The sequence below is a fragment of the Pempheris klunzingeri genome, chromosome 12, assembly GCF_042242105.1.
Source record: "Pempheris klunzingeri isolate RE-2024b chromosome 12, fPemKlu1.hap1, whole genome shotgun sequence".
NCBI lineage: Eukaryota > Metazoa > Chordata > Actinopteri > Acropomatiformes > Pempheridae > Pempheris > Pempheris klunzingeri.
In genome coordinates this window covers 26,134,213-26,156,588 of record NC_092023.1, presented here as the reverse complement: position 1 = coordinate 26,156,588, position 22,376 = coordinate 26,134,213, and the positions used below count along the sequence as shown (strand labels likewise).

At 43.3% G+C, this 22,376-nt stretch overlaps 1 protein-coding gene across 1 annotated transcript in view; it reads right to left on the bottom strand.

Moving 5' to 3' along the window:
- Nucleotides 1-3,610: 3,610 nt before the first annotated feature.
- Nucleotides 3,611-22,376, bottom strand: part of LOC139211341 (kinase non-catalytic C-lobe domain-containing protein 1) — a 36,392-nt gene continuing 17,626 nt past the window's right edge. Inside the window, exons 15-32 of the mRNA XM_070841632.1 lie at nt 21,450-21,642; nt 20,241-20,944; nt 18,967-19,105; nt 15,408-15,655; nt 13,765-14,138; nt 12,903-12,996; nt 12,726-12,823; nt 12,440-12,624; nt 10,447-10,557; nt 10,190-10,337; nt 9,634-9,789; nt 8,963-9,169; nt 8,716-8,798; nt 7,616-7,769; nt 6,354-6,476; nt 5,911-5,970; nt 5,323-5,480; nt 3,611-3,839 (exon numbers count right to left, since the gene is read on the bottom strand). Coding sequence (XP_070697733.1) covers nt 3,611-3,839; nt 5,323-5,480; nt 5,911-5,970; nt 6,354-6,476; nt 7,616-7,769; nt 8,716-8,798; nt 8,963-9,169; nt 9,634-9,789; nt 10,190-10,337; nt 10,447-10,557; nt 12,440-12,624; nt 12,726-12,823; nt 12,903-12,996; nt 13,765-14,138; nt 15,408-15,655; nt 18,967-19,105; nt 20,241-20,944; nt 21,450-21,642 — 3,464 coding nt within the window. The remainder of the gene's footprint in view (nt 3,840-5,322; nt 5,481-5,910; nt 5,971-6,353; nt 6,477-7,615; nt 7,770-8,715; nt 8,799-8,962; nt 9,170-9,633; nt 9,790-10,189; nt 10,338-10,446; nt 10,558-12,439; nt 12,625-12,725; nt 12,824-12,902; nt 12,997-13,764; nt 14,139-15,407; nt 15,656-18,966; nt 19,106-20,240; nt 20,945-21,449; nt 21,643-22,376) is intronic.

Below are 22,376 nucleotides of genomic sequence, written 5' to 3'. Positions count from 1 at the left end.
GACAGCGCCGGAGCTGGAGGAGGGGGGGGGGGGGTCTGCGACCCTCCTCTGAGACATCTCTGCAGGCAGCAGCTCAGGGACAATGCCGCTAAACTGATCGTTTAGTTATATGACAAAGCAGATAAGAGGCCGGGCCTGCTTGTCTCCTCTCCCGGTGATGTGCCGCTGAGCAGGCAGGAGTCCCTCCGCCGTTTGGGCCTCTTTATCTGCGGCGCTTTGAAGATGCGCCCTGATCCCGTTAGATAACAATGAGAAGAGCCCGGGACGCTGCCTTCACACTGCGCCTATTTCCTCAGCTCTGCCTGCATGGGCCTTGTCTGTCTGTCTGTCTGTCTGTCTGTCTGTCCCAGAGGAGAAGCTCAGAACTGACTGTATTCTAACTCTGCAGCCTGAATGAAGCAAAGCAGCCAGTAGGTCATGTTTCTGCCGTGCAGGAAGAGGCAAACCAATTTATAACTCACATGGTAAATAAAATTACTATATCTGAGGGTTTGAGTATTTTTATGTGTCTTTTCAGGTTATTCATGGGATGTTTTCTGTCCAGGAGACCCCCGATCAGTGCTGGAAGAAGTCAGTCCTTCACTTAAGTAAAAGTTATAATACTCTGAATCAAATGACTCATCAGGCAGTGGAAGGGCCCTGTCAGCAGTGTATTAGCATACATTAGGCAGCATCAGGTTGAAGTGGATTAAAATGAAGTGGTGTTGGATAGAGTAGTCTGTAACGATGCATCTTTTATGACATTATTACAGGGTTTGTTTTTTTGACGTCTTGATCTGCAAAGTAAGCATAGCTGTCAGACAAATGGAGCGGGGGGGTGAAAAGTGCATTCGTTTCCTCTTAAATGTAGTGAAACAGCACAGAGATAGCATGAAATGAAAATACTTAAGTGCAAGTAGCTCCAGATTACAGGCCTAGACCCACTGCCCTGGGCCTTTGTAGCAGCTCGAACACACGTTAAACCTTTCTTTATCACTTCTTTTTCCTATTTTATGAAGATTTCTGATAAACGCGATGAAACTAAAGAATGAATTGATGACATGTCAATGACAGAAACAGCAGAAAATGCTCCTATTGGGGGCTTTAGACCCCTGCAGTCCTGTTAAGGCGGCTCTATCACTCACAAAGTACATTAGTCTGTTTAGATTTGATTGGCACTGTGCAACAGTTTGTTCTACTATCTAACTCATCGACTCAGACAGATGACAAAACACTGTACGTTTCTTTGGCTGTAAATGTAGAACACTAAACATTCTGAGTTGGTGTAATAAACATGCTTTAAGGTAATTTCCACATTTAGTCACCTTCATAAAATGTGCAAACCCAGTTTGAGGCAAAGGGAAGCATTACCACTTTAACATTCCTCTACTGATCAGGTTTTAATAAGGTCAGAAGAAAACAAGAAAGTATTCCAAGGGGGGAAAAAAGGTTAATGTCATAACTGTTATTATTCTCTTTATCCATACAGCTGCAGAGTGTGTGGGCCCAAAACACTGAGGAGGCGAAGCAAATGTGAACAAAATGCAAAAGGTTAAAATTGTCTAAATGAGGCATCCAAATGTTATGAAGTGTCCTTGTGGTCAGGCTTCGGATACTGGATTAAAACATGACGTAGCCGCTATGCCGAAACAAGTTCTCCAGTGATAATTAAGAGGAGGAAATGCCAAAAATCCCACTAAGTTCACTCTGAAATCATTCCCATACACTACAGGAGGAGAGGAAGACCAGCTTCAGCTCCTCATTCCCTGAAAGGGCTGTAACCTGCCACACAGTCATTCCATCACGGATACTGTCTGACAATAACACGCTCTGGCAAGTCAGCGCTTATAAAATCTAATTTATTTGGCTAAATTAAGCAAATCTTCATAGCACGTCACATTCCATCTCCACGGTGTGTTTCATGGCAGAGGACCGTGGAAGAAAGCGAGCGGGCAGGAAAATAGAAAAATAGACACCGACTGCACATCATTCCTCGAATAACATTTTGCACACTGACATCTCATTATGTTGTATCATTTTCTCTGTGATGGTAAGTTATCGCCATGACAGTAAGCTCGTCTAGCTTTTTTGCCCCACGCGACACAATATTGATTGTAAAAGCAATCACTTCACATTGTACACATGGGATTCATATGAGAATTAGCATTGGTAAATGAATTAATTTACCAGTGTAGTCATATAAATCTAATTTTTGAACTTCTAATTGCTAAATAAAAAGAACTACAACTACGTGTTGTAGGTTAAACAACATGTGTGATCCGTGAACGGTTCAGTAAATGTAATACATTCAGCATTATTTTTGTCTTGTTTCCTACAAATCAAACACATTTCAGCAACATCAAACAGATTTAATTTGAATGTTTGACATGGCTAAATTTACCTGCTTGGGGGCCGGGGTTAAATTAGCTACTGGGCCCCAGTTCGCCCCCTGAATGACACACATTCCCAGGTTTTCTGTGTAGTTTAGGAATATGCACCTTGTGAGCACAGGGACACAGGACCCCCAAGATTAGGTAACAAGACATTCCCACCCACTTCCCACTGTGACCGGTCAGGTTTTTTTTTATCACCGTCACTTTTCATCCGAACCACTGAGTGCAACACGAGGAATGTCTTCCAGGACAGACTGTCTGCAATTACCTTTGTAAGTACTTGGGCAGAAAGCAGTGTACTGGACACATTAAAACTCTGAGCTAATGAGGCCGGGAAATGAAGAGTAAAGCAGCTCAGCCTGGCTGAGACATCACAGTATGTGTGCCAAATTTCACGGAAATCCATCCAATAGTTGTTGAGACCGCAAATATCAGCCCCATGGTGGTGCTACAGGAAAGGTCAGGGGCTCATCATCGTCATTAGGATTAATCCTCTGGGGGCCATGACTATTTGTACAGGATTTCATAACAATCCATTACATAGCTTGTGAGATACTTCAGTCTGAACCAGAGTGGTGGCCTGTCTGCCACACTGCTTGCAGTAGAATCCCACCTAAAGGCTGATGCGTCATCATGTCAGCTGACATTGTGCTTTAATGGTGCACATTCCCAAACAAAGTCACATTGATTATATTACCGCATTGAATCTGTGGCTTTTTTGAGGCCCTGGGTGTCTCGGGTCCTGGTGCATTTGCCCTCTTTGCCATGGTGATAATCCAGCCTTGATGATGGACATGCACTCTGCACTACTGCCATGTTCAGAACATGGTCAGAACATGGCAGTAGTGCAGAGTCAGTGCAGAGTCAGTTCAAAAATAATGATTAAAAAAAAAAAGTCAGTATATGAGCTGAGGAAGAATCATTGCACGAATCTTCAAAACCAAGCAGATTTGTGAGGGAAACTACATGTGATCAACAGCAGAACATGGTGTGAGTTATACATAAAGTTTGCCTCCGAGTCAAAACTGATGTTACTCATTGAAGTTAAGGGGCCTTTGACAAATAATGAACATATAACAGCTGGAAAAGGTTTCCAGTCCACGAGGCTCAGCTGCCAGGACAACACAGGCATCCAGGGTCGTGGCTTAGGCATGCACTCTCCGTCTGGGCTCGGACATGGGGTGGCGACCCGATGGCGGTGTCTCGCTCTGGGCAGTGAGATGTGACTGAGGCGGGGCTCACTGGAAAGTGGCCTTCACCCTCCTCAGCGTGTCCTGGATCCTCCGCGTTTGCCGATCGCTGGACTGCTGGAAGTTGGCATCGCTGTCTGCGGCCAAGAGGTGGACGTCAGAGGTGGCGAGTCGGGCGATGCGGCACCGAAGGTAGGCCTGCAGCTCCCGGTCCGGGCTGTAGGGGCATACGGCCTCCTGGAAGGCGTGGACCTGGCTCACAACCTTTGCTATGCTCCTAGAGCCAAGGACGGATGGATGAGAGGACGGAGCAACATGAAAAGGGAATACAGAACACAAAGAAAAGTGGAAACATGAAAGTAATTCATACCTAGGAGCATCATTTTACCTGAGCTTTCCTCCTAGCAGCATCACCAGCTTTGTCTGTGACCTGATTTGGAGAGAGCGGGGATAACCCCGGGTCCAAAGCAACCAGCTGTGCCTCTGCCTTTCCACGCTAGATCTCCTGACCCCAGCATCTGGATACAGCCAGTCGCCTCTCAGCATCTGGCCCAAAACCTCTTTTCCAATCAAACCCCATCCCACGGGCGCCATCTGGTGCAACACTGGCACCCCGACCAACAACCCAAATTCAACAGCTGTGCCATTACCATCCCACCGCCTCTTGTTGTGACCTCAGCATCTGGTCAGCCATATTGGAGTGAAGGAGAAGGACACAGGAAAACGCGTCCTCATAGCGAGTTGGCCGACTTTGTCATAGACGGATACTTGGGACGTGGGGAGAGCTAATTTTCAGTGTATGACGCGCACTGTTAATATATTCTGTCGGTACTCGGATAGATGTCAGGCTAATTTCCCCAGCTGTATGCACATTTCACAGTCAACAAACCATTAAAATAAAACGAGTGCAAAGTCCAGCATGCAGTAAAATCATGGTTGTAATATAAGGGGAAGGGAGGGTGTTGGCCACTTCCCATCATAGATGTTTTGGTTGAGGCCCGGGGCATTTATCCACTTTTTGTGTTTGTGTTTCTGAGCAACAAGGAAGAGCTCCAGAGAGACGCTTTGTCTTTTAACTTCCTGTCTACACTAGTAATGGTAATGGGAGCAGCCAGTCGTGTTATTAATACTTGTCTTGTTTGGTCAGAATGTGATGATATTTGTGTTTGTGCTAATGTGGATAAATAAGAGTATGATTTTCATAACAGAAAACGTCAGTCGGGCAATGAAAACATGTGCTAATGCAATATTTCTTTCTCACTTCAGTGGTTCTTGATGTAGATAAATACACTGTAAATACCCAGGATTTGAATGGGCTTCATTAATTTTATTGTAGAGCAGACAGTCTTTTCTTTTTCCGCACTTGTTTCATAGAAATTACATTTTCATACCATCAAATGTCTGTGTGAGTTCCAGTAAATCAGATATTAACATCATCAGTCCAATTTTTCATGACATGGACTCATTATTCCAATGTCATGCCAATCAATAAATCCTAAATCTAAATTATAGTAATAATAATGACTAGACACTATTGTATAATATAATAACATAATAGAATTTCACCAACCAGGTAAAAATAAGCTGGTGTAGTGATCTTTGTTGAGATTGGCTGATTCGGGATTGATTTTGTTTTTGATACCAACATCGAGCTGTTGCTAAAGACACAGGAAGCCAGGTGAAGAAACAAAAAGCAGACGTGGGACACACCACAGAAGACCAATAGCATTGCATTGCAGAAGTACAAATGATCCGCTCACCTGAGCTTGGGCCACTTGTAAGCTCCGGTGGTGAGCGTGAAGCCTCCGATCTCCAGCTGCTGGACGTGCATGGCCAGGATGTGCACTGACGGCAGGGTGGGCCTCCTGCTCGTGTGCTCCCCCCCCATCAGACACAGGTCGTCACTCTTCAGAAACACCTGCGGCGAGAGCCGTTTATCCACACAGTAAATAAATGAGATCTTCCCGGAACAGAAAACTTCCAGCTAAGCCAAAATCTCAGGTGCCTGATGCAGTAATAAGCACCTCCAATGTAGCGGCATAATATGACCGGGAGGATTTTCGTTAGATTTAACCTCTTTACATTTCAAAGCCCAGAGAGCGAACCTGCTTCTCTTTAACACAGCTAAATGGGAGTGATGCATGTTGTATGCATGAGGTTCTTGTGAGGGTAACTTTGAGAAGCAGAGCCAGCTGTAAGCCCTCAGCAAACAGGCGAGTTGCTTGAAGCTGTTTTTCAATTGATTTGTTTGCCCTGCAGCCCAGTTTCACAATATGTGACCAGTCCAGCCTTCAGTTACAAACACCTTACGTGTGCACTTGCTCAAACACACCCACACATGCACACACCTGCACGGCCCGTAGCTCCTCCAGGATCTCACACACCTTGGAAGACAGATGTTTCCAAGCCTGTTGGCAAGAGAGGAGGAAGTTTAATTTAGCAGCTCAAAAATGGATTCTAATTAAACCTCGGCTTCGGCGCGACACAAGAGTCAATGACTATAACCCGCAGTCACAAGGAAATATGGAATTTTTTTTATATTTTCTCAACACAGGCATCTTTTAATTGTGAGATTTTAAATTACTCCTTTTCACGGGCCACATTCCTCCTCACTGCGCTCACACTTTCTACATCTTATTTGAATGCATTAATGCTAATTTCTCATTTGTGAAACTAATTAAACACCAACCAGTTCTATCACAGCTGAAGGAAACATTTAGCTCGAGGGCATCTGACTTATTACAGAAACCCAGAATTCGTGTGGGGAGGAATATATGAGATGTAGCCTTACTGGTAATTGCCTGACAATCACGTTCTCCAGGCCTCCGAGGACCTGCATGGCTGTGGCAAAGTTCCTCGATTCGTAGCAGTGTTTTCCCATCCACAGATACTTGGTCAGCAAAGCAGCTTGTGTCTGCAAGACAGGAGGGCTGGAGATGAAAAAACTGAGCGAAAATGCTAAACAAGACAAAATGCAGAAATCTGTAGGAGACTACAGGAGGCTGCATAACAAAGCCACTAGAAAAAGAAGAGAAATATGACTTGCGGGCAACGTTATAAACGTGTGCACTGTTCAGCGGAGGTGTGCGAACAGGCTCAAATCTCTTAAAGTGTTCAATGAGATGTCGAATGTTGGGGGGGGGGATGCAGTTAAAGCTGAAGCACTCAAAGCATTTGAAGAGTCTTTTTGAAGCGAAGACCCAGAAAGCAGCCATCGCTGAAAAGTTTCATTTCAAGCGTGAGCACTGGAGGCAGCTGAACCGTCGCCTCGAGAGCCAGAAGGAGAAAGCAGACTGTGCGTTTTGCGCCGAAAGTAGCTGAGGTGTGAGAGATGAAAGCAGTTTGAACATTAAAGAGCGAGAGGGGAAAGCAGTTTAGCTGCTGTGTCACAGTGAAAGACATCAAAAACCTGAAAAAAGAGGCAACAATACCAGTACTATGAGTATGAGTACTACTACTACTACTACTACTGCTGCTACTACTACTGCTACCACTACTACTACTACTACTACTACTACTACTACTACTACTGCTACTACTGCTACTACTACTACTGCTACTACTACTACTACTACTACTACTACCACTACTACTACTACTGCTACTGCTACTAGTACTACTACTACTACTACTACTACTACTACTACCACTACTACTACTACTGCTACTACCACTACTACTACTACTGCTACTACCACTACTACTACTACTACTGCTACTACTACTACTACTACTGCTACTTCTACTACTACTACTACTACTACTACTACTGCCAATACTAGTTTATTAATAAGAGACACAGACGACAGCCGATGAAGCCCTGAGGAGAAACGTTTAATAAAGAGCCGTTTCAGGACCCATATGTTCTCGTTGCTGTCTTTAAACCATTCAACCATGAGACTAGAGAGGCAACAGAACGCACATATGGTTAACGTGTGACTGGCACGAGAGTCCACGTCCAATGAGAAATCAAAGCCTTGGCTGTGACAGTAACGACCCCCCCCCCCTCCCCCCGTTGGCCCTGTTACTTTCAGGAGTTATGTCTCCTCTCACCTTGATGGAGTCACAGATGACTATTTCAGCAGAGATCCAGTTGGTGACACTGTCAGCATATGTGAGCAGCTGCTGGAGGTAGCTGTCTGATGGTGCCCCCTCACATTCAGGCGGACTGCTGCCCTCTGCTGGCGAGATATGCTGAGACACATTCCTGAAAGGTGGTGGGGGGGGGGGGGGGGGGGGGGGTTATACCAGAAATGATTAATAAAATATTCAGGAATTGATTAGTTCATTACCAGAAAATTAATTGCCACAAACTGTGAAACTTTCTGTGTCTGATCTCAAAGGTCAGGGGTGTTTCTATCATCTTCTACGATACTAATGATGGAATACAATAGATTTCACCTCATTTTACCGTGAGGACTAAAAGAGTAACAGCTCTAATAATAGCTGTACAACTCATTTAGCAAAAGGCCACTCTTCTACACCAATATATGTTCTGTCAACACACAGTCAATGGTGGCCTGCCTGGCTGAATGAAAGGACTGTTGTTGCTGTTGATTATGATAAAAAGGCATATTTATTGGTATCAAATTAGCCTTGTATTAACCTCGTTATTTACGGTAGATTTATCACTAATCACGTAGAAGTTCTGATGGAAACTAAAAGGGAAACCGTATTTTCTCATAGAGAGGTCAGATTTGGACCACAGCGTGTAAGTTACCCTCCACAGACACACATTATACTGTGTATGTGTATGTGCCTAGCAGATGTCACTGCAGGTACGTAATGAGAGCTCACTGTTGCTTTGACTGTACTCATATTCATACACATGTTACCAATGTTACCAGGACAAAAGAGAAGAAAAACCTGAACATATCAGAGGAGAAACATAGAAAATATGGATTCTTCTATACAGGACACAAGTGATTCATATGCTTCAGAGTAAACAGCTCTCAACCACAGTGAGGACTTTTGGGGAGATTTGGTTGTCATTAAAGTACCAAGTGAGGGAACATTGTTTTGGAGGATCGGTGCTGATCCATCCAGTAGAGTTCAGAGACTTGGATCTATGCCATGAAGCACCAAAGCTGTTCTTCAACCCATTTGTATGCAACATTAGTAAAAAATGTGTAAAGCAGAAACATTATACTCACTTGTTTGAGGTCAAGATTTTGTCCCCGACTCCTTGCAGTCTGGAGTTGAGGAAGTGAACAGGATGACATCCTTGGAACATTTCCTGTTACAAACAGTATAACCTCAACATTAGATCATGTGTAGACTGTATCGATCTGGGTCTTACTGTACATTCATACAGGCTTGTCTCCCTCTAGTGGTAAAAAGAGACAACGACACCTTAAGTGTGGGGTGGGGGCCGTGCGGTATGTGTGTGTGTGTGTGTACCTGCTGCAGGAGGGTGAGCTGCTGGGCTACGTGCTGGGCGCTGTACTCGTTCTGGCTGAAGGGGAGCCGCTCCTCGCTGTGCAGGCAGACGCTGGACGGGTCGTCCACCATGGAGCCGTAGCAGGGCATGGGCAGGGCTGCAGCGATGGAGAAGGCCTTCTCTTTAGGCAGGGCTGCAGAGGGCTCCACCACTCGTGAGAATCTCCACTGAAGTTTTGAGTCAGAAACGCGACAAGAGAGGGTACACGCTCTGAATTATGTGACGATGGGGCAACAGAGGAAGGGATGCCGCTTTGTATTTCACACAGGCTGCTCCGGACTGTAGAATCAATAAATGATTCATGTTTAAAGTAGTTTTCTTGGTGTCAGACTGCATCAGGTGTTCTCTAACTAAAAACTAATAGATTTTCCATATGTGTCCACCCAGATTAAATGTCGCTGTTGGGTATGGATTCTGGCAGGAAAGTGTTTGTTGTCTTCAGTGTTACACTTAAAGCTAAGTCCAGAAAATCTTAGCAAGGGCTGAACCTGCGGGTACTAAAGAGCATCACATGGCAACATTAACACAGTTCCTGTTGTACTGGCCACTCACAGAGACCTTCAAGGAACACAGATACTGTTTGTAAATTACTTTAGTTTCACACTATATTCATATTTCGCCACATACTGACCTTTCTCCCAAGATCCTCAGTAGAGGAATGCAAACATGTAGATTCTTCATCTTCGTCAATGCTGGTCAGGCTTGCCCTTTGTTGTCTCCTAGTCGTACACGGGGGGCTGTAGAGAGCAGCGAGAAGGACCTCCCCTCGGCCGTCTACAGGAATCACCTGTGGAAAATAAAACTAAATCAGGCAACTGCAGAATATAGACATTGTACACTTCTTGAAGAGAAAAAAAACTGATGTGATCAGCCGCAGCTTAAACTGCAGCTTATAGCTATATGTTAATGGATGTCTTTAGCTATGCTCTGTTATATAATAGGTTCTATGTTGTGTGCTGCATGTAAGATTGTATTTTTTCTTTCTAAGCAGCCAGTGTCCGATGGTCTTTTTTCACTCCTAAAGCATGCTGACACACCAGAAGTGTGATGCGTCCAACATCACAGACAGAATACAACTGTGTAGATACCATGAGCACAAACAGCCGCCTTCACAAGGTCAAAGTCCAGACAAAAAGTGTGTAATGTCCCCGTAAAGTGCAGAGAAAAACGTGTGGTTGTGTGCTTACCTCCGTATTTAGGAAATGTTCTAACGTATTCACGAGGCTGGACTTGTGTGTGAAATCCACCTGTCTACAGTCCGTTATCCAGAACTGGAGCAGATCCAAACTGCGATGGAAGATCTTTTCACTGTCTCCTGACATGTCTGGACCTTGTCTGGCAAAAAACAAAACAAAACCCAAACATAATCATCATGTAATCGGTGCCAGATGTTGTGCATACAGCTGCTTCTCTGTGTAATCACGAGCTCGTGGACATACGGTACCTTGCAGCACTGGTGAATCTATCCATTATGAACTGCAGTAACTGCTCAGTAGTGCAGAAGAAACGGTAGGTGTACAGGAACTGCTGGATGTAGCCCTCCACAGCAGCATTTCTGCGATGAAAAGGAGCAGAACAACGGTGAATTACACAGAAACTAACAGTTTACTAACTGTGTTCAAACCATAAAACAAATTCAAGGTTTTGTAAATTAAGGAATATAATAACCTGTGGCAACATGTGATTAACAGAAAATAATGTTTTCTATCCAGTTCCACATCCTGGTCTGCCTAAATCTTCACAGCGTACCAGACCATGTAGGAGATGAAATGTCTCCAGTTTGCACCATGTATCACCCTGGGTCTCCTCACACCTTTTCAAAAGGAAATGCCCCTGGGGTGTCACTGCTATGTACCCTTTTCGCCACTAGATGGCTTAAAAGGACTCCTTTCAGTGTGAGGGGGCAAAGTTTCCAAAATCCCAACTTTATTAGTGGCAGTGGGTCTTATGTGAGCTGCCAGACAAGTATATGAGTATACAAGTATGTAATAAGACCCCTTCCCCTCATTCAGATCCACTTATATAGACTCATAAGAGCAGAAGTTCTGATTGAACTGGTTATCATTGGTTATCGTGACATCCATAATAAGCCTCATACATCGCTCCATTATAATGCCTAGAATGTAACTTTCCCCTCAGTGGAACTTACACACTTTTCCTTTGCTTAGTTCTTACTGTAACTGCTTCTGCAGTTGACTGTAATGTTAAAACATCTAGTCATCCATTAAATCAGCCACATTTGGAGGACAGAGTGAAAGCGAGCCTTCTAAATGCTTTAAGCTCCAGCTCCAGCTCCAGCTCCAGCTCCAGCTCCAGCTCCAGCTCCAGCTCCAGCTCCAGCTCCGGGAACTAAAAGCGACTATATAAATCACTATATTATGTCACCGCTGCTCTAATTGTTGATGCGGCTTCCCATGGCAACGAATACAAACGGATGCTGAAATGTCCGACATCAGAGCAGCATAGTGTCACTGTTTCAAGATCCGATTACAAAAAGCACTGCAACAAAAGCACTGCTTACTCCAGTCTAAGTCACATTTGTTAAACACTACACTGCCCAGCTAATTTAGGAAACTCAACATTTTTTGAAATTAGCCCATTTTGGGGATGAGTGCCACATGGTAGGGAAGTCAGGAAGTTACAAAGTATTGAGAGACAGAACAACACATTGTTGGTTCTTATTTTTTCCTGGGTTTTCTAGACAATAAGGAGCCAATAGTAAATGATCCTTTAACCGTTTGTTCACACGATTCACAGTCTACAGCCATTGTAGCAGCTCTGTGGGATGCTATTTTGGCACAGCAGTGCTTTGAGCTAAATGGTAATGTCAGCATCACAATGACATGCTGATGTTTGGCCAGCCATGGTCACTATGAAGTTTAGTACATCACCACGTTAGCGGTGGCACTGAACACAAAGTAGAGCTGAGACTAAAGGCAATACCACTAGTTTTGCAGGTATTTGGTCATAAAACTAAGTTTGGACGAAGGCAAATGATGACCTGCTGGTGGCGGTGGATGAGATGTCAGTAATCAGTAGTCATCCTCTGGGGTCCATGACATGATATATCTGTACAGAATTTCATGGCTACAGATATTTCAGTTGCTGTTAGGCTGCTTAAAAAACATCCCGGCAATATATCAGGAATATATCGCTGTGAAATGAGCTGCGATGAGTCTGTTGTCTGTTGTACAAACAGTCAAAGATCTTCTTCAGTTTCTTGCTGTACATTAGTAAATGTCTGACCTCGTGACCTCGTGAGATCCCTTTGTTGGATGGATAAAACCAGGGCGGTAAATAATAGAACACAGAAAACAGATTGCGCAGGCTGCACAACACTTATTGAGATGTTGTCACAATTCACAGAACCTCATGGCTGGACCAGAGAAAAAGCAGCGACCGAACACATTTCAAATTTAAACGCTCATCAGTTCTACCTGGCGTAGAGGTAAGCCATGAGACCCAGAGGGGACCCAGCTTGCAGAGTGCTCTTCCCTTTGCTGGTGCCGAAGCTCAGAACAGACGGGTCCTCGGAGGACTGGAGGTCCAAAGAGCCGCGTCCACAGGCAGCCAAAGACGGCATTAAAGAAACCTCCAAACCCCACTGGTCCACACTCAGAATCTACAGAAACACAAGGAACCACATCAAAGGATGGAAGAGCCAGATTGTTAGGAAACTAATGAGAAATAGCCGCGTTGGAAACTGCAGTACTTTTTCAGTACCTCAAGGTATTTCTTCACACTGTCCAAAAAGACCACTTTGGATCGGAGTTCTTCAAACTGGGACTTGAGTTTGGACAGCATCAGTTTGCTCTCAGAACCTTTGGGATGCACACGCTGTTATAGGTCACACTGGAAGCTGCGCATGGCATTTTCATATGCTAGCAGTGGCTTACTAACCTTTGTTTTTCCTCTCCTGTTGAATCAGCTTCTGGTAGAAGTTTCTTGTTTTCTTCAGATTCCTTGTTTCAATTATCAGCTGCTGCTGCAGTTCCTATTCAAAGGAAATCATACAAAATCATACAAAAGGTCCTAAAATAACACCACATGCCTTTCATGGAAAGAAGCCTTTGGGTGTTTGGAGCAGTGCTTTGGTTTTTCTTTCTCCTCTCTTTCTTCACCGTGGCAACAGAACGCAGCAACTCTTTTGAAGTGAAATGAGTGAGAAGTCGCAGCAGCACGGCTCTTGAGGTGCACTATTAGCTGTTGCACAAACCTGGCGCTGCCATCAAAGTGTGCAAACAAAAAGACTATTCATTAATATTCTTTTACAAATGATAATAACTTCCTTTGCCAAGGGCTAAGTTCAACATATTAATATTCAAATCCACTTTGGAGAGAATAATATACCCATTATCTTAAAGTCCCCCACATGTTCTCGTCCTATTTACCCCAAAGCCTGACCGTGCCCCACTTCATTACAGATAGGAAAACAATTCCTGCACTTATTCATAAAACCCAACCAGGTGGGGATGAATAAATCTAAGGTGTGAAACTGCATTCATAGTAAGCACTTGGATGTGATATATGATTAAAATGAAACATGAAATCACAGTATGTTGTAAATGTTGTAATATACACAACCTTCCCTAATGCGATTGCAACAGCCACTGAAACACATGCTTAATCGTAGGCATTTCATTGCGTTAGTGCAATAGAAGCTGATAAATAAGTCAGCTGCTCCATGCAGTCTGTTTGCTCAAACACGCAGGGTTAAGGTCAAATATGAGTCAGTGGCAGGGAGCTCCACAGGTTTACCCACCTGTGTTTTCACATCCAGACATGGAGATCCTGTGTGCTGCCCCAGATTCACCGCGTACTGGATCACCTCTGGACTAAAACAGTCTTCTCCAAAGAAGGCCAAGGCCCAGGCGGGGCTGAAGCTGAGGGCCGGTCCCTCTGCTCTGGATGCAGGAGAGAGGATTCGCTCCGACACCAGAGAGTCACTGTCCTCCATGTCCTCCGAGCAGTCCGGGCTCATCTGCTCGTCGTGGGCTCCCGTCAGGCCTTCCTCTCTCTCCGACGGATACTCGGCTTCAGAGGGGCTTTCATCGCTGCCCCCCGCTGAATGATCTCCTCCCTCCATTACCCCTGTGCGCGACCCGTCGTTGCTCACACCTCGACCAGTAAACCAGCACAGCGGACAGAGAGGGGAGAGGGGGAAGACAAGAGAAAGAGAGGGACAGAATCACATGGAGAGCTGAAAAACAAACTGGATTTGTGAAGAAAAACGAGAGAGCGATCCAGTGGTGGTGCTGCGGGTCATTTGTTGCTAACACTGCACAATGCAGCCACTGTTTAACAGATGAGCTTAAAGGCAACTGAAGCTTAACTTTTTATACTGCTATCATTTTATCTCAAGTATCTTGTAAGAGCTTGTTTGTAATCCGAAAAAAGTCCAACCCCAGTCTAGCATTATCAACAGCAGGACGTTGCAGATGTGTGCGTCAGTGAATGAGTGTGTGTCTGTATGTATGAATGTCACTGGGAAGGACTGAGAAAAAAAACAACAAACTTTCCAGTCTGCTAGCATGCCTTGGACTCTTATGAATGCGCCTCCATCTTAAGAACAGCATCCAACAGCCAGTCACAGCTCTCATGACTTCAGTCGGCAGCCAAGTAAAGTGAAATGCATCAAAACATCACAGAGGAGTTGGACTCCAGCAGCATCGTCTCAAATCTGAGAGCCGAACTGAACCAAAACACTCTGATGACTCTGGTTTCCCTGAGCAGGAGACAACGTCTGAGTGAAAACTGCAGTGTATATATTATCATTATAGGTGTGTTTACTGCAAGTAGTACATTTGAGGTACTTTTTGTCTACTTCAGTATAAATAAGCATGAAATGAAAATACTCCACTACAATTAAAATATTATCCTTTTTACAACACCACCTTTACCTGACGACTGTAGTAACTAGTTACTTTACAGATAAAGATTTTGCACACAACAGATACGACCAGCCTATAAAATATGATGCACTAATGTGGATTAAACGACCCAACAGTGTATTAAATGGTTAAAATCAGCTGCACGCTGCCTTACTACTGCAGCATAGTGCTACTTACACATGAACACATCAGTAATAATAAAGTCAGAATGTCATAAATAAGAGTAAAACACTCACAGAGGCATTTTTTCTGCATTTTGAGTATTTTTAAAGTGAATACATTTGACTATAAGACTTCTGTGACATTTTCAGTGAAATGAGTAGTGGATTTGCACTGAGGTATCTTTAGATTTCACTTCTACTTAAGTAAGTAAGATAAGTAATATGATATTTAATATAATTATCTTTATATATAATATTGAAGTAAAGTTCATATTCTAAAAATCATTTTTACACACTGTAACTTGAATAATTGAGTATCCAAGTCTTTCTCCTACCTTCACAGTTAGAGCGCTGACTCTCCTCTGATCTTAGTTCTAAATCTTCAGCCTCATTTTCTCCAGGACAGGACCGGGCCTCTGCTCCTTCCCAAGAGTGCGCAGCAGCAGGACTGGACGTGTGAACGTTTCCATTCAGGTCGAGACAACCATGCAGGCGAACTCCTCTCTTTCCTCCCCAGACACTGGCTATCAAGGGTGGGGTGAGGGCTGCCCTTTTCACAGTCTGTGGTGGAGGCTGTTCATTAGAGCCACTGCAGGAGGCGCATCAGGAGAGAGAAAACACGCAGAGTGTGTTCAAAGCTCGCGACAATTAGGATTTATGTAAAGAACAATGCCAATCATTTGCAGTTAACTAAAAAGGATAATAAAAGAAAACAGCTAAAACAAAATAGGATGAACAAGGATGAAAGAAGACACCTGTTACAGCACTGGGGACCGCAGCAGAACACAGTCACAACCAAACAAGGAAACCATCATGTCAAACATTACGCAGCTTGTTGCTCACATCTTGCAAAAGTACTTGCGCATCACATCAACTGATCCATAAAATTCAATTGTGCCCCGTCAACCATCCACTCCAGGCCATGTTAGAGTCCGATTGGACCGTCTCCCAGCAGAGAGGCCACAGTCCTCCCTCTATCCCCTCAGAGAAACTGGAACAGTGGGAAAAAATAGCCCTCCACAGCTGGGCCCTGTGAACAAGCCCACTGCCAGAGGAAGAGTGCCTATCTCTCTGCAAAGCTGTGATGTCTCCCTACCACAGCAGATTAAAGGGTCTCTCCACATATTGCCCGGGGCATAAGAGCATGGCAACGCCTGGATGAAAAGACGTCTGAGGGAACTGGCAGGCCCGTCAGGCCATCTGCTTGTCTCTAGCTTACATTTAAATGAAGTGAGAGGTGCCAAGCATGGAGTTTGTTGCCTTCATTCATGTATCCATTCAAACGCTTAAGGCCCACCCCCCCCCCCTTTAGGGCTACTTGTCGGCATATCAGAAACAATGCAGAGGAGGCTTTACGTGTATCTTTAATGTTGCCAGACAGTCTCCCCAGAATGAACAAGCACACTGCTAAGCTGTTACCATGGGGACCATTTAAGCTGCAGGCTGAGGTGTGTGTATGAAGTGCATGTTCTACTAATGATCATTTAAATGCTGTGTTTGGGTGCGATATGTGAGCGTGCAGAGGAGGAGAGGTCACGTTCATTAAGGACTCGATCGCTCTGTGTGCCTCTTCTTCAGAACCCAAAGAGGAATAAATTAAAAATGTGCCAACAAGCAGCCACATTTGAGCATCACACTGTTTTATTGCTGCCAACATTTCCTTTTTCAATTTGGGGTAATTATTCTGACACCAAAGATAAGCTCTTTAACTCATAATGTAGGCTAATTGTGGTGATTTGATTCCAGAGACAATCCACCCTCTGAAAAACAGTCATCTATTTTGAGGATTAACTACTGATCCATGATAATAAAAACTTATTACAGAATCTGTACTGCGCTGTGGAAGATTCAAACTTAAACACGTATGTAACATTTCACATGTTGTAATACATCAAGAGCAAACATGGTGCTGTTGTGGCGTGTTGCAAAGAGAGCTACTACAGTACTAACCAAGGGAAAACGTGGTGTGAAACATGTCATTACCAGTGCACTGCTGCTGTCAGTATATGATGCAGGTAGCCTCTCAATAATTATTACTGCCGTGTGAATGTCTGAGTGATCTGAGATGTGAGCAGGATGTGAGCAGAACTCAGGGCGGTAACTGTCACTACTACCTCTATGTGTTAGCCAGGTGACTGACAGGTGACCAGACCCTTAACGATAAGTGGTATAGATAATGGATGGATGAATAATGAATGAATGGACAGAGGAAAGATTCCCTTCATTCATTTTAAAATAAAGGTACAAAACATATGATTCCAAAATGCATTACTAAATACATGATTTAGGATCATTCACTGCTTTCAACTGTTATCATTAGTATTAGTAGTAGTAGAAGTATTAGTATTAGTATTATTATTATTAGTAGTAGTAGTAGAAGTAGTAGAAGTAGTAGAAGTACTAGTAGTAGTAGAAGTAGTAGTAGTAGAAGTATTAGTAGTAGTAGTAGTAGTAGAAGTAGTAGAAGTAGTAGAAGTACTAGTAGTAGTAGAAGTAGTAGTAGTAGTAGTATTCGTAGTAGTAGAAGTAGTAGAAGTACTAGTAGTAGTAGAAGTAGTACTAGTAGTAGTAGCAGTAGTAGTAGTAGTGGTAGTGGTAGTAGTAGTAGTAGTAGCAGTAGTAGTAGTAGTAGTAGTGGTAGTAGTAGTATTAGTAGTAGTAGTAGTAGTAGTAGTAGCAGTAGCAGTAGTAGTAGTAGTAGCAGTAGTATTAGTAGCAGTAGCAGTAGTAGTAGTAGTAGTGGTAGTAGTAGTAGTAGCAGTAGTAGTAGTAGTAGTATTCGTAGTAGTAGAAGTAGTAGAAGTAGTAGAAGTACTAGTAGTAGTAGAAGTAGTACTAGTAGTAGTAGCAGTAGTAGTAGTAGTGGTAGTAGTAGTAGTAGTAGTAGTAGTAGTAGTAGTAGTAGTAGTAGTAGTAGTAGCAGTAGTAGTAGTAGTAGTATTAGTAGTAGTAGTATTAGTAGTAGTAGAAGTAGTAGAAGTAGTAGAAGTAGTAGAAGTAGTAGAAGTACTAGTAGTAGTAGAAGTAGTACTAGTAGTAGTAGAAGTAGTACTAGTAGTAGTAGCAGTAGTAGTAGTAGTAGTAGTAGTAGTAGTAGCAGTAGTAGTAGTAGTGGTAGTAGTAGTAGTAGTAGTAGTAGTAGTAGCAGTAGTAGTAGTAGTAGCAGTAGTATTAGTAGCAGTAGTAGTAGCAGTAGTAGTAGTAGTAGCAGTAGTAGTAGCAGTAGTAGTAGTAGTGGTATTATTATTAGTAGTAGTAGTAGTAGTAGTAGTAGTAGTAGTAGTAGTAGTAGTAGTAGTAGTAGTAGCAGTAGTAGTAGTAGTAGTAGTAGTAGTAGTAGTAGTAGTAGTAGCAGTAGTAGTAGTAGTAGTAGTAGTAGTAGTATTAGTATTAGTAGTAGTAGTAGTAGCAGTAGTAGTAGTAGTATTCTTCTTCTACAGTTTGAAGATGTAACACTCATATTCCAGCTTGTAAACGTGACATTTACAACAAAGAGTTGTACAAACCAGCCTCATGTTTGTAGAACATCACACAGTGTTGTGCTTTCAGAGAGGCTGATCAAACCATGGGTCTGTAAAGTCCTTCTCTATACAACCAGAGACCAGATCATTTGGTAGACTACAAATGAAACTGTAGCTAACATTCATTAACTGCTGATCTACCAAGTGTTAACTCATTACATAATCTCACTGTGACTTTGAGTTAATTCCTCACAGTGAGCAACATGAGTTCATGATACATCGTGCAGATTATTAGGAGTTAGTCATTAGTTAGGCACATCGTACCCTTATTATAAAGTGTCACAGATGCATGTCTCATTGCATCAGGACGTACTGTACAGTTAGCGGCGTGCCAACACAGTGATCCAGTTCAAAGGGAAAGACGGACACAAATGTTGGAAGTCCTACTCACAGTGTGGACGGGCTGTAGTTAACCAGGCAGTGCAACACGGCCAGCAGGTCGTCTTCCCAGTACAGACCGGCGAACCTCTCCCTCACAACACTGGCAAACGTGTGGAACTGGAGGTCCTTCAGAGAGAAGATGTACTCCCCTCGGAAAAGAGAAAAAGTCAACTTTCTATATGAATGTGCCTGAACAACACGGTGGGTTACTGCTCTGTCGTTCCTGCTGCTGGAGGAACATTAAGCAGATTTGTAACTTTCTCACACAAAGGGGTGTTTGTTCTCTGCAGGACTGCAGCTGTCTACTTTACCTCTGTCATCCTGACGTCAATGGATACAGTGAGGGTTTTAGATGAGTTAAAGCTTTATCTTTTGCTTTCCACCTAAGGACACCCTGACAGCTCGGTCTGCTGTCACAGAGCTAAACAGCCTCCCATTGTAGATTTTATGTGCAGCGTAAGAGATATGCGCGACATTATTTTAATGGAACCTTCAAGGATCATTCTCTGGATGTTAAAAACAACCTTAGAAGAACATTAGAAAAAGTTGGGGTGGCCTCAGGGTGTAAACATAATCATAGGGATACGTTGTGCGAGGATGTTCTTGGAATCTTCTTAGAACTAGTGAACTGAATTTGAACAATCCTATATCTAAAATGATTATAAGCTTAGAAGAAATATTATCAATTAGGGAATGTTACATGTTTGCTGATTACACTGAGGCCTGCAGCACTGACTTCTGTGTTGATATGAATGATGCCCTTGTGTTAATACTTGGACTACATAAATAAACACACATTATTTTCTGTCATCCAAAATGCTACAAACACATGAGCAGGGAGGAGCTCTGCTCTGCTCTGCTCTGCTCTGCTCTGCTCTGCTCGCTCGCTTGCTTGCTAACTAGTTTCTAGACTTTCAGAATCAGAATTCCTTTAATAATCCCCAGGGGGAAGTTGCTTTTGTTACCCACAGCTCCAAAAAGAATAAGAATAAACTTCAAACACAAATGTAAAAATATAAATATATAAAAGTATATTTTAAAAATTAAATTCAATTGCACCGTGTGGTTTTAAATCAAATACTTTTTTCTTTTTTTTTTACTAGTCTCGCCGCTCCACAATCTTTCCACGCTCTCCCTGGCAGCTGCAGGTGTACCCCCTGCTGTACCAGTCCCCCATGCACCCCGAGTCACTGTGTGAAGTATAGATGCAGGTTTGCCGCTGTTGCTATGCAACGTAAATGAAGCAATAACAAAATGATATCACAATAATCTAAAGATACATACCCACGGCGATGTCCTCATGTCCATTGTCCAAATAGCCATCAAGTGAAAACTCTCCCTTGAGCAGGTCAATCACCTCCTGTAGGGCAGGGTGGACTTCAGCGGACATGGACTCTGAAGCAGGCTGGTTCTCACCTCGTGTTCCTGGATTTGTTTGTCCATTGTACGTTCTGGGAACACTGTTCTCCAAGGGGCTGTCAGAGATGATGGAGCTACCTTTGAAGTAAGACGATTGCGGGCCATAATCCCGGAGTTCAGGCGTCACAGGCACATTCAGACAGTTAATAAATGGAGCTTCAGTGCTCTCTGGAACTGTGATCAGTCCCTGCAAAGGCTGTGGCACCAGGGAGGGATTTATGTCCAACCCGAGCAGAGACTCTGGAGCCCGAACCTGAACAGGCACTAAGGAGAGGCGTCCTGTTGTGGGATCCTGATGGAAGAGGTAATTGTTGAAAACACCAGAACCGTTGAGGTTAGTGGACAATGGCGGAGGAAGAGAGACTTCAAGACAGGGAATTTCACGGGGAGTAGAGCTGACCAGCACATTGTCGCTGGGAGTTGTAGGTACGACTGCCTGATTAACAGGCGACTCCTGTGTATGAGGACGGGGCTCAGTGTGTGTGGGATATGGGTACTCAGAGTGTGGAGGGAAATCAAGGCCCCTTCCCTCAGTGTGTTGTCTGCTTTTTGTGAATCCATCCACAGTCCTGTAAAATAAACACTTCTTAATAACTGTAATCCACTTACAAAGCTGGACAGCATGTTGTGTAGCTATCAGTCTTATTCATTTTCAGTCTAATGGAGTTATAACTTTAACTCTGTTATTAAAAGATATTAAAATACCTTTATGCATCTCTACTCATATGAATCTCTTGCTGAGATTTATATCTATATCATATGTGTGTGTTAAATATGTAAGTTACAGCTGAATAGCTCAGCTTAGCATAAAGACTGGAAGCAGGGGAACACAGCCAGCCTAACCACAGGTAGGCAGGTGGGTTTTTACCTCTCAAAAGGTAAAAACCTTTAGAGAGAGACAGACAAGCTGTTTCCAGTCTTCGTGCCAAGCTAGGCTAACAATATTCTCATTTAATTCTCAGCAAGAAAGCAAAAGAGTCTGTCACCTAAGGCTATAGCTGTGCAGAAAACACATGAATCACTGTATTCAAATATGAATTGTGATAATGCATATTATTTTCTAGAACATCTTACTTTTCAAAGGCAGCTCCAATGTGTTCGCTCTCCTCCTCTGAGTCCCCTTCATTGTTCAGGATGATGGGGGCGAAGTGTGTGGCAGTGGAAGTAAAGGCTTCTGGAAGCTGGAGTTCCTTGTTGACAGGATAGCTGTGGGGAACAGGGCCAGGCACAGGAGCCAGTCGGCTCTCAGAGGCCGTGGGCAAAAAGCCTACACACAGTTACAACAGCGCCAGATACAATATCAGTGATATTGTCTCATGCAATGCACATCTGTGAATTACACAAAATGTGTCAACCATTAGGAAGACCTGCTACTACGGCTCGCTCCCCAGGGCTCTGGAGTTTGTCGCACCAGCTCATGGTTTGGTCGCATGTTTTTGTTGGTATTGCGTCAATATTCTTGCATGCTGATGAGTTAGTGTCTTCATTTGTATAACCTACTTTTGCAAGTTTCTCTGCCATAAGCAGTGGTTGACTATAAATTTGAAAAGAAACAGAAACCACAGGTGCTGCGTTAACATTACATTTGCTCCAGTAATGTAATTATGTACAAAGTTGAGGAACTTGTACTTCACTTGAGTATTTCTATTCTCTGGTCCATTACACTACACCTCAGAGGCAAACATAGCACTTTACTCTTTACGCAACATTCATCTGTCGGCTTTAGTTACTTTGCAGAATCACATTGACAACTCAAAATATCATTGATAAATAGATTATATTAATATATCAATAAGGCTTTATTGGTCCCAAATTCACAAGCTACTCAGCAGTGAGTAATATGTAAAATATGTATAAATATATCAAACCCAGCTCCACCTTTATTAGTGGCAGCATTAAAGTGATGAACACATTAATGTACGGATAATTATAATCAAATAATATAATATAAATGATCTTGAAATAAAATAAAATGCTGCATCATAAGTACGTGTACTTTAA